General features: G+C 27.7%; 1 protein-coding gene across 4 annotated transcripts in view; it reads right to left on the minus strand.

Annotated features, from left to right (window-relative positions):
- Positions 1–13,251, minus strand: part of LOC107443293 (slit guidance ligand) — a 338,907-nt gene that overhangs the window by 84,491 nt on the left and 241,165 nt on the right. For all 4 annotated transcript variants that reach the window (XM_071182347.1, XM_071182346.1, XM_071182345.1 and 1 more), the window contains exons 10-13: positions 11,601–11,672; positions 8,365–8,436; positions 8,049–8,120; positions 1,224–1,295 (exon numbers count right to left, since the gene is read on the minus strand). In XM_071182347.1, coding sequence (XP_071038448.1) covers positions 1,224–1,295; positions 8,049–8,120; positions 8,365–8,436; positions 11,601–11,672 — 288 coding nt within the window. The remainder of the gene's footprint in view (positions 1–1,223; positions 1,296–8,048; positions 8,121–8,364; positions 8,437–11,600; positions 11,673–13,251) is intronic.

The raw sequence follows: 13,251 nt of genomic DNA on the forward strand, positions 1-13,251 counted from the left end.
TTAAGGTTGCTTAAAGTACATAAAAAAAAAATTTTCTTTTCTTCAATGTTTATTTATTTTGATAAATCTATTGTTCATATGATAGCAATAGCAAGTTTTTTTTATTGATAAAAAAATGGAACTATAATGTTTAAATAAACATTATTACATTTGTCATTAACATGTCTAAATACATGTGCGGCCCTTCGTTAGCCAACCTCCTGTGCAAGTGGCCCTTCACTCAAAAAGGTTGTGCACTCCTACTCTAAGGTATCATGATAAAATTATCAAATTTTATTACATTTAACAAATTTAGTCACAGATTATAAAACCGTATTTTATTGTTAATTTTACGAAAATCATTACCAAAGCGCTTTGGTACCAAGATTTTTGATACAGAATAAAAAACACAGCATATTTTACCATATTCTGGTAGTTTTGACCATAGTTTTTTTTTTTCGGTGTGGAAATTGTACAAGTTAAAATTATTAAATGAATTTTTTATTTAATTAGTTGATTTATTAAACGATTAAATTATATTTACGTAATTATTTCATCCTATGAAAATATTAAAATAATTTTATGACATTATTAAAATGCATACTTATGAAATCAACTTGAAATTTAAGATATTATAAAAATTTATGTATCACTATATTTTTACGATCTTTAAAAATATACTAACATTCTAAGAAAAATCTTTACAACCTCTCAACAATATTGCATAAATTTTCTAAAAAATTGTTAAATTGGAACCTAATCTAATTTAAGTTACTTACAAACCTGGAGAGTACAATTGGGAGTATAATAAGAAATTGAGAATATAATTGGGAGTAAAATAAAAAATTGAGAATATAATTGGGAGTACAATAAAAAATTGAGAATATAATTGGGAGTATAATAACAAATTGAGAGTATAATGGGGTAAAGGAAACTAGAGAAGAAGTGACGTGATTATGCCTAACCATGTGATTTAAATAAGATTTAATTGGATACCTGTAAGCGACGTCACGCGTGTGTGTCAAGCCTGATTGGCTTCTGAATCCTACAATGAGTTATCAACGATGATATCACTTGCAAGTATCCAATTAAACTTAAAATATAACATGAGGAATTATGTACAGTTAATTGATTTCAGTAAAATTTTTTAATTGCTTACTTATTATGTTACATCAAAATTCTTTTTAATTAATGAAGTTTACATTCACAATAAAATATAAGAAGGGATAACAAAGGGTACTTACAATAGATTTAAGTTATGTAGATCGTTGAAGGTATCTTTTCTAAGACAAGATATTTTGTTGGCATTCAACAATCTAAGAAAAAAATAACATTAATGTTAAACACAATTTGAAGAAATAAATATTTTATGTACAATTCTGAACATCCGGAAACTTTAAAAGAACGACAAAAGGCATTATGAACAATGCAATAATTTAATGACATTTCAAGAATATTTTTTTAAAAAAACTGATCAATATTTTAGTGCTCGTTTACAATATTGTTTAGGATCCATGCAATAAAAATTGAGAAATTTGGAACAGTTAAAAATTAAAAAATTTCTGCATAATAATGCCTTCATCAACACTCACAGTCTATTTACAGAAATACTTCTAAAAATGCATCATAAGTTAGACAGGAGTTATTTTTTGGCACAAATCAGTCATCAAGGATTGACACTGAACTTTCCGTTTACGGCCATCGGAGACAGATATAAAACTAGAAACATGTACACTGCGCAAAAGGTGGACCACTCTGAATAACTTTTGATCTAATGATGGGATTTTCACATTCTAAGTCATAATCTTAATGGTTCTAGGGGGAGAATTCAAATATATTAGTTAATGAGAAAAAAGTACTTTCTCTCACAAAAATCTATTTTCTCTGAATCCCTTTTTTCGACGGATTCAGATTTCAGACCCTCAATATATAGGAATATATTGAACCCTATCCTATCTCTCGAGATAGGGGGTAGCAGCAATCTGGGAAATATGGCCCTCATAATTTGGTCAGAAAAGCTACTCAAAGTTTGGACCCCTAAATGTTCATTTTACTTTTTGCCTTTTTCGCCATATCTCGAGAACTTTTTAAGCGAATCGAAAAATTTTTGCACACAAATATAGAATTCGTTTATAGAAAGATAATTCCAGGCAAAAAATAACTTTTAGTAAATTTTCCTTCCTTTTTTCATTTTTCAACACTGAATTGTAAAGTATATAATTTTTATATCATTTTATAGAATATGATTTTACATGGCGAAATACAAAATGTGGTCGGTCCAATATCTTTTGAGAAATCAAATTTTGAAAAAGTCGTAAATTCAAAACTCGACTTCTCAGGAACTATTCGACCGATTTAGTTCAAATTCTGTATTTTGCCAGGTAAAACTACATTCTTTAAAATGATGTAAATTGTATTACCTTACAATTAAATATTTTTCGACTGTTATTACATAAAATAATAATAAATATATACTATAAGTTATCTTCTGCATGGAATTATTTTTGTATAAACGAATTCTATACTTGAGGGCAATCAGCTCTCTTAAAAAATTCTCAAGATATGGCGAAATACGCAAAAGGTAAAATTACAATTAAGGGGTTCAAACTTTAAATTTCTTTCCTAGCCAAACTAGAGGGAGCATATTTCCGAGATTGCCGATACCCCCTATATTTTGGAGGTCAGAAATCATAATCCGTCGAAAAAGGCATGTTCAGTCAGAGAAAGTATGTTTTTGTGTCTGATTTCGTAACTTAAAATATCGTCCGCGCTAATTAACTAACATATTTGAAGTCACTTCTTCGAACCATTAAGATTGCGTTCTAGAATGTGAAGAGCTGATGATTAAATCAAAAGTTATTCAGAGTGGCCCATTTTCTGTGCAATGCTTGTTGTTTAAATTAATTATTGATAGTTTATTTAAAATTTGCTTAATTTTTACTTACTACAAGTCAAATTTTTATTTATTTCAATCTGTTAGTAGTCCGCTTCGCTTTTTTATACCACAGTGCAATCGCTATTAAACAATACACTTGGTCCGCGCTTCCTTAAAAATACGTGCAGCTCTCAACATGTTAAACAGAATTAGAATAAAAGGAAAATTTTAATATTAATACCCTTTTTCTAGACATAACATCAGATTTTCTGAACACCAAAAGTTTGATTTTAAATTATTTTAAAAATTTCAAATTCAATTGCAATTAAATTGCAATAATTTCTCGCGTTTATGTATTTTTGATAGTGTTAAAAGATCTAATAATGTTTTTTTTAAATTCATACTTCTTTCAGCAAATATTTTTTTCTTCGTAACAATAATTTACTTTTCCAACAAATAACTTAAAACACATTAAAAAAAAATAAATATCCAACATTTTTCATTTAAATTAAATTTTTAAAAAAATCCAATAATTTTGCTTTTAAACTTTCAGGAATTACTAGCACAATCAAACAGAACCTAAAGATCATACATATACACCACTTAATTCAAAAAAGCTCGTTAAGTTCGCCCAAAATATTGCCGAAAGGTTATGCAATAACAGATGAGGCAATTACATTAATGCATTGTCCATGGGAATTATGGCATTTTCCTGTCGGCCGGCTCTCGGCCCATTTGCGGAACGGACAAAATCTTGAGTGGAACATCAGAGGGGGAAGTAGGGGGATTTATTAAGTTAAGAGTTGTCCGGGCATCCAGGTAATAAAGGGGCCGACCTTAATTACATTGAAGGAGGGGAAGAGTTTGAAATGCTGATCAATCTTTGGGCCCGTGCCAAGGTGGCCTGCTGGGCATCTGTGTAGTAAGTCATATTTTCGAAGGTGAATTACTCTATTAAAGAGATAACGCTTCGCTGGAGGCTTTCTCTAAACGCATCTCGAATCTTTTTAAAGTGATAATGAGAAGTTACAGCAAAGATTTATCGTCTGCAAGCATCGATATGTTTATTCTTTGCAGTTTCTTGAAATTTAAACATTTTACATCGAATTAGTTTTTATTTTTATGGCATTTTTTTTTCTTTCACGTGCGTCGTCGGAAACAGATTTTTGATTAAACTTGTGTTTTGAATCCGCAATAATTTTGCTGTTGTTGCAGGAATGAAATATTTAATTTCTATTAGCCACTATGTTCTATTGATAGTTTGCGAGCTATTAAACTTATTTTACAAGTTATAGAGATATGTTACCAACTTTTAAATCAACTGATAAATAACTGTTACGATAATAGCATACTAACTTATAAACCAATTTATCAAGTTATTAGGATAGCATATTAACTTATAAACCAATTTATCAAGTTATTAGCATAGCATACTAAATATTACCCAACTAATGGAGTTAGAGTAATTCTATACCATCGTTTAAATCAATTTATCTCGTTATATAGTGATAGTATACTAGTTTTTTAACCCATAATATAGACATGTTAATTCGTGTTAATATGTTAATAAAGGGGTCAACCTTAATTACATTGAAAGAGGGTAATAATTTGATTAATCTTAATACTTGATTTATCTTAAGCGGCCTACTGTGTATCAAATCACATTTGAAAAGGTGAATTATTCTGTTAAATCGTTGGAGGTCTTCTCTAAATGAATATCAAATATTTTAAAAGAGATCATAAAAGACAAGGGATTTATTACAAGATTGAGTTATATTATAGATATGTTTACACTATTTTCGTATCAGATCCTTTTTTGTGCATTGTCGATAAGAGATTTTTGTTGAAACTGTAGCAATTTCGTCAGTTTTTTGAAAGGAATTTCTATTATTTACTATATACTGGATAGAAATCTAAATATTTAAGTAATTTATCATGTTAAGGTGGTAGTATACTAACTATTGAACCTGGCATTAAGATACAAAAAAAGACTGATCTTTAATGGAATGAAAGAGTGAGCAGTTTAAGAAGCTGATGATCAGCCTTTGGATCCCCAGCACAAGAGGACTTCTAGATATTATCGTTAGATACCGTAATTCCGAAAAAGAATTACTCGTAGTATTTATCATTCTCATCATCATCATCACCCAACCATAGCCAAGCACCTTGTCCAAATTTTTAGGACTATCTTTTAACGGCCATGGTCGGAATGCCACGTAATTTTGACCTTTGTCAGACGACGTGGACAAGGCCTGAGTTGGTACCCCTTTTCCCAATTTCACACAACAACCAACGAGAGGATTTTCAGCCACGGTAGTTTTAAATTACACCTTGTTGTGTATGCACGACGGTTGTTTTGTCGGCCGTTCGGATTGAACTCACTACCCCCAAATATTCTCATCATATTTATTTTATCATGGCAGTAAAATTAAAGAATTTTAGTTTCAATTGATACTTTTATTTACTATTTTTATTTTGTATATGGATCATAGATAAAAACAATTTTAACGATGCTCCAACCATTTGTAAATCACTTTGGCTTTTTAAATTTTCCTCTGTGGGATATTTTTTGAACACAGCTATAAAATCTTAACTAAGATCCAATCTATGAGAAGCACCATCCTCAATGTCGAGATTGATCGATTGATTGAATGTAGGGTTTAATGGCACTAAGTCCAAATAAGGACATGCTGAGCCATCATCAATGACGAGGTACACAGAATATGTGTTTGCCTCGACACTGTTCATGGAGCCATTCAAAACACTAAAAAGACCGCCTATCTTCGTAAGGTATATTATTTAAATTGTGTATTGTGTACTGTTACCATGTGTACTATCTTATTGTATTACACTGCAAGGATACCTTCCTTCAAATATACTTTAAATAAAAATTTATAGATTCGATTAATTTTTCTACTAATCCCTTACTTAATCGTGCTATATTGATAAATCAAAAATATAAAGTAGATAGTAAAATATGTAAAAATATAAGCTTTTATTTAAAACTAGTGGGCTGCGCCCCCCGCTCGCTAACGCTCGCCAACCCCCGAAAATTGCTACGAAATCTTATATGGTTTGCTTCGCTCGCTACTAACTTAGGTACATTGCAAATGCACAAAATTCTAAGAATTCAAAAGAATCCTTCAAATTCATATAAAAACTTTTTTTAAAAAAAAAATTACATCTTTTTAGTAAATACTAAGTCATTAAAATAAATTTGAATTCAAATAAATGACATGTAATTCGTTAAACCTATTAGAAATGTGCTATAGTATAAAATCTTAAGATAAAATTTCTAAAACTGATATCTCTTTAAAAAGGTTAAAATTTTGGCTTTAATTAAGTCTATTAAAAATTTAAATAAGTGAATTGCAATGAAAAAACCTGCATAAACAAATAAATTCTAGTAAAACAAATAAATTCGTGATATAAATCAAAAATCGTCAAATAAATTCGTAATATATAAATTCGTAAAAAAAAAGCGCTTTCGACAAAATACTAAAATAGAGATCTATCGACAAAGACTACTCACTTCTGTCTAACTTATGCTCTCTTTGCTTATTTCAGTTTCCGTTTTTAAAAGCGCTATATGTTGAGCCATCTCAGCTAGATTTGGCATGTGACATTTTTAGAGGCAATCATTGGTCGATTATCTAGCGTTGCCATTCGGGGAGTTGTAATGAGGCTTTTCTTTTGTCGCCGTGTAAGAGAAATATATATATAGATGGGCTTCATGGAAGTTGCTTAATTTTTATATTAAAAATAATTCAATTAATTTTCTTATAACACAAAACTATTTTAAATAGTTTGCAGAAAAATTAATTCTTGACTATATATTTATATGTTAAACTGAAAGAATAAACTCAAAACTAACCAATTCTAATACATTTTCATTTTAAACATAGTTACGTACCTAAATAGTAATTTTTTTATATTTTTAATGCTTGGTGTCTTCAAATATTTATACATAAATAAATTACTTTATTATAACCTCCTAGAGCTGAATTTTAATCATAGTTTAGTTTTGTGAAACAAGAAATTTATATTTATTATAGGTATATATATTTTCCAAATCCTACGCAATCAATTATTTTTATCTTATGCTTTCAGCAACAGCATCTGGCTTAATGCATAAAATATAATCCAAAAATGAGCTATAAATATTTTAATAATAAAATAGGACAAATATCATTTGGATTCTGTCCAATATTTTTATTTACTTAGCTCCATAAATTTTCTATTAACTTAATAAATACTTTATCATTCTTCATAAATACAGAAAATGAATAAATGATAAACCCGTTAGATTTTGGTTTAGAAAATTTAACCCAGATGGCTTTTTGTTTAAGATTTGTTATGGTACAATCTCGATTCTGTATAGATTAGTAGCAACATATATAGACAAAATTCTCCATTTATTTTCTGAAATATTTTTGATATCTAAAAAAAGCATATTAAATGCTACGTTTTTTTGCAAAAAAATGTTTTCCATGATGGAAATAGAACATTTAGGTCAAATATTAAGCATTTTTGGAACATTTTCTTTGAAATAATTTAGCTTGTTTTAAATATAATATTTATTAAAAATTTCTAACAGATTGCTTAAAAAACATCATCAAGAAAGTTATTTTTATACACGTTGAAAATTATAATCTAGGTCTTGGTTAGTGTATTATTAAGAAAAGAAGGTGATTCTTAGAATTATATATAAGGATTAAAACTCAGAATAAAAGTAATCTGAGTATTAATCATGATGTAAAGAAACTTAGACGTTAATATATTTTGCAATTTTTTAAGAGCAAAAAAATAATCAAAATTTATTATATAATTTGTCAAATTGTCTTATAATAATAATTTAGTTTCCTCTTTTATGAATAGATGGCAGCACATTATTTTCTACGTCATTTGACTTTTTTAAAATTTAAAACATATTTACAACGTTTAGGAAAAGCCCTTTCAGAAACGTAAATTAAAGATTTTAATAGTGGGTGCACCGTAAAGCCACATTGTAGCGGTTGGCAATATATAATTTTTACAAACGATACGTAATTAGCAAACTTTTTTTAATATACTGATATTTAAATGTTCTAAAAATTAATCATTCATTAAATAATATTTTTTGGTGGCTATGATAAAAAAATATAGATAAATTCAAATTGAAGAGAATCGAATTGATAAGAAAAAGACTACTTACAATAGTTGTAAAGAAGATAATCCTTTAAATATTCCATTTGTTAAGTCAGTTACCTTGTTGCCATACAGAACTCTATAAAAAATATGCAAATTAATTTATACAGGAAACAGAATGATTAACCAGAGTTTATTATGATTTACTTTATTTAATTTTTATGTCTAAAAATATTTCTAAGTGAATCCACGGTCATTTATTGAAATTAATTCAAAAAGAATAATAATATTTACTAAATATTTTAGGGTAAATATAGAAAACTAAATTTTTCTGTACAAGAAAACAAGCAACAGTTAATTCTGAATGGAACTTATGTACTTACAAGGACGTAAGAGTCTTTAATCCGCTGAAAGCATCTCCTGCTATTTTTGAAATTTCATTGTTACTGAGATCTCTAGAAGGTAAAAAAAATATTTAAGTGTAAATGTAATTTATTTGAATTAAAATTAGTTAAAAGAAAACAATATCTTTCTCAGTAGGCCTACTTCTTTCAAATTGTGCAATCAATTCAATTTGTTCGAAGTAGTAATCCTAGATAAATAGAAGGGTCAGTGCATAAATAAAAAAATAAATAAACAAATAAAGTAAATAGTAAAAACATATATAAATAGTAATTTTCAGGTAAACTATCCACAAATATTGTTGAAACATTAATCTTTGCTTTAATATGCTTTCTTTTGTAAATAAACCCAATTAATCTCATCCAAGTTGCCACTCCAGTACTGATAATATATATTTACCTGTACTCGTACTCGTGTACTGTAATCGGTTTCCTCAACAATCTCAATGTCAGCGGTTCGCAATTTTATATAGGCTATGGAACCCTAAGTGATGGGGCTTCTTTAGATGGAACCCCGGTATTATAAAAAAAAAGTTAACTAGCAGCTGTGAATATAATAACAAAAAAAAAAAGACTACTAATTATTTGGAAAATATTTAATGCGAAAATATTTTGTGTGAAAAATAAAATATTTCAAATTATGAATTTGCTATTCGTGTATGCATTTGCTGAAAATGACATAAGTCAGCTGAATTACGGTTTTTTAAAAAAAGAACTGAATAGAAACGTAATAGAATAGAGAATAGAAACGTAATTCTTTTATCTTGATTTTAGTTATTTTAATTTGAATTGAAGAACTGGATGAGAAATATTTATGAATTTTTAATGCATGCACATATTTTGTATTATGTATTATTATTATGTATCATTATGTATTATGTATTATTATGTATTATGTATTATTATTATGTATTATTATTATGTATTATTATTATGTATCATTATGTATTGTTATGTATTATTATGTATTATTATGTACTATTATTATGTATTATTATTACGTATTATTGCTAAGAAAATATTTTTTTCAAATTTTGATACTTTTTGTACTTTGCAATACAAAAATAATTTCATGTAGACAACTGAAGTGCAAAAAAAAAAAAAAATTGTTTAGAGATTGGATGTAATCCTTCCACCGAAACCTAGGGTTCCACGGAACACCTTTTGGGTCGTCACGCTTGGAATCGATACTCAATGTAATCTCTCTTAGCTTTATTTTACGTTAAGTTTCCATTGATATATTAGATTGATTAAAAGTTTTTTTTTCTGGTACCTGTTATATCTCATTACCGAATTTGAAAAATGCTTAATCTTTAGTTTAAACAAGTTAAAATGATATTTACTTTTTATCAATAAAATCTATCGAATACAGATTAAAATTTATAAAAATGTAAATAATTTATTATTTCTAAGTTTTAACAACCACAAATACCTATTTCTGGTACCCTTTACATCTCAATACTAATACGAAAAATTTGATAATACAAACTGGTTAAAGAAGTTTTTTAAAAATACTTTTTGGAAAGCTAACTACGAAAAAATAATAAAAATGAAAAACAAAGTTTTTCGCTACATTTGTAGTGAAATCCATTAAAAAATATAGCTACATAAGTTTCGAGAAGAAAGAGTAAAATTTTTAGTGAAGGAATATAATTGTATTTTGATATAAAGATTAGTTTTAATTTTAAAACACTAAATAAAGTAAAAAAGAAATGTTTCTTTTTCTCAAAATATTTGAATCATTATTAGCGCATATAATTTATTAAAACAGTTACATGAGAAAATATTCCTGTTGTGTTGCTTTAATTCACAGCTTGTAAAATATTTTTCTCAGACAATCTTTTACGTTATATGTCAAAAGTTATATGAAAGGATCCATAAAGACAATACCTATTCCCCGCATTTCTAAAAGATAATACATATTTAAAAAAAAATCCAAATCACGAAAACAATCCTAAAACATAAAAAAATCATAAAATATTAAAAAAAAAGTTTTAAAAAAAGGACGAAAGACCGGCAAACAAATCTCCAAACAACATTCTAATTCATAACCATTGGAGGGAAGAATAAAACTGAAGGTTCCAGCAGTAAATTCTTCAGATCAAGAAAGACGTGCAGAATCACCCCCTCGGGGGTGGAGGAGCACTGAAAACGAGGAAAAGAATATCCATCATGAGGGTAGAGAGGGATGTTTAGAATAGAGTGAAGTGAAACAAAAAGAGACATGCCACCCAAAACGTTCCATCCCTGCTCTCGTTCATCATGTGTCACAGTCAAGCATGTTCATAAGAATTTATAAATTCAGAAAGGAAATACAATCAGAGAAAATTTACATCAAAGAGCATCAATGTCAAGAACATTTGATCATCATATATATTTGTGGAACTTGCTGTTTGAAACTTCTTCAGTATTGTGATCTTAATATAGTTGTCGTTTTTTGATGATGTGATTTAGAAAAGTAGTTAAAAACATAGTAGCATAATTTAGAGAAGATTTCATTTTCTTAGATCATTGGTTGGAGAAATAGTCATTTTCTTAGATCGTTAGTTAGAGAAGTAGTCATTTTCTTAGATTGTTAGTTAAGGAAATAGTCATTTTTAAGGTTGTTATTCAGAGAAGTAGTGACCACTATTAACTGTTTGAAACTTTTTGAAACTTCAATGTTGTGATCTAGAGAAGCAGAGATTTTCTGATGCTGCAATTTAGAAAAATAATCAAAAACATATTAAAAATTGCAAAGAAATAGTCATTATCTAAGATCGTTAGTTAGAGAAGTAGTCTTTTTTTAAGGTTTTTATATATTCAGAGAAGTAGTTGACAAAATACTATTTGCTGTTTGAAAATTCAATGATGTAATCGAAAGAAGTAATCATTTTCTATTGCTGTGATTTTAAAAAAAATAGTCAACAATAAATTAGTAAATGTAGAAAAGAAGTCTTCTAAGGTCGTTAATTAGAGAAGTAATTATTTTTAAGGTAGTTAATAATTTACGAATGGTGTGAATGCGCGAGAGTTTGATGTAAGCATTCTTCTTTATTCATGTTTAGATTTAACTACATTCTTTGAGGTATAATGAAATGTTTGAATGGGTGTTAACTTTAAATTAAGTGTTCCATTACACAATTGTTAGTGTTGTTCAACATCAAATTTGGATAGCATCTCAATTATTCTCAAAATTTCCAATAAATAAAAATAAAATTATATCTTTTTGTACTTACATTCTTTTTAACCTCTTGAAAGATGAAAAGGCTTTTGGTGGAATTTCACGAATTTGGTTTTGTTCTAGACGTCTGAAAGCAAATTATTGAATTAGATGTGAAAACTCAGTTTTTTTCTTTTGACTCTTAAAAAAAATGATTAATTATATTCTGAAAAATATATACCACCTGAAAGAGCATGATTAATAGAAATGCTAGATTAATGTTTTGTCTTTTTAAAGAACTGGAGTGCGTAAATGTTTGCTAATAAATGTGAAGTTTATCTTACAGAAATAAGTCACTAAAAATGTGCGTTAAAAAAATTAACTGAGAAATACAATAAACGCAAATATTTTCCAAAAATATATTTTTCAGATACATTCACTGAAAAAAATATTTTACAATGAAAACCCCTATAAACTGTACTTAACAGAAATATTAGCTCAGGACACAATGCTACGGACAATTGTCCCTCTGAGCAATTTATAAAAACTTTTTCAGTTTAACGCTGATAGTATTTTCAATCTATTGAAGTGTTAAATAAAAAATATCTTTCAGGTTGAACCTATTGTTATTTGGCAATAGTTTCAGTTCAACGTTGATGTTAACTTCATATTAATAAGTTGATAGATTAATTACTACCATTTAACTTACCAGTTGTCTTTCTTTGTTTCAATTCAACTTGGACGGTAGTTTCAACTAATTAAGTGCTACATTAGGCATGTCCATTCAGGTTGAACCTTATTCTTGTCTATTCCTTAATTCAGATCAACGTTTATGTTAACTTCGATCTTATAAGTTGCTAGATTAAATACTGCCATTCAAGTTGAAGCTTATTGTTAGATGTCTTTGTTTCAGTTCAAATTTGATATGAGCTTTGATCTAATAAAGATCTGTAATAAGCATGTCGATTCAGGTTTAAATACATCATTTATTGTTACGGAAGTCGTCGATATTACAGTTTAATGAAGTACCATGTTAAATATTACCATCCAAGAGAATTTTATTATTATTTTCTCTTTGAACTTGCATACTCAATACGTTTTAATGGTGTGGTTTAGTGACATTTGATAGTGTTTTTATCAAAAGTTTAAAAAAGTAAAAATAAAATTTTTTTTTTTATCTAATAGAGTTTTAAGTAACTACTATAAGAATTTTCTTTGCTCAGAGTTATACGCATGCGCGGAAGAAATCAAAGTAACTCTACGATCAGAAATATTAAAACTATGCCCTATAGTTATCGTAAGTAAAATTTTGTATCTCAGAATGATTTACGTCATAAAAAACTTTTGGCCCTATAGTTATCATTTGTAAAATTTTGTATTACAGAATAATTTATATCATAAAAAACTTTGCCCTATAGTTATCATAAGTAAAATTTTGTATCACAGAATAATTTACGTCATAAAAAACTTTTTGCCCTATAGTTACCATTTGTAAAATTTTGTATCACATAATAATTTATATCATAAAAAAAACTTTGCCCTATAGTTATCATAAGTAGAATTTTGTATCACAGAATAATTTACGTCATAAAAAACTTTTTGCCCTATAGTTATCATAAGTAAAATTTTGTATCGCAGAATAATTTATATCATAAAAAACTTTGCCCTATAGTTATCATTTGTAAAATTTTGTATCACAGAATAATTTATATCATAAAAAAAATTTG

Source organism: Parasteatoda tepidariorum, chromosome 6, assembly GCF_043381705.1.
Source record: "Parasteatoda tepidariorum isolate YZ-2023 chromosome 6, CAS_Ptep_4.0, whole genome shotgun sequence".
Taxonomy (NCBI): domain Eukaryota; kingdom Metazoa; phylum Arthropoda; class Arachnida; order Araneae; family Theridiidae; genus Parasteatoda; species Parasteatoda tepidariorum.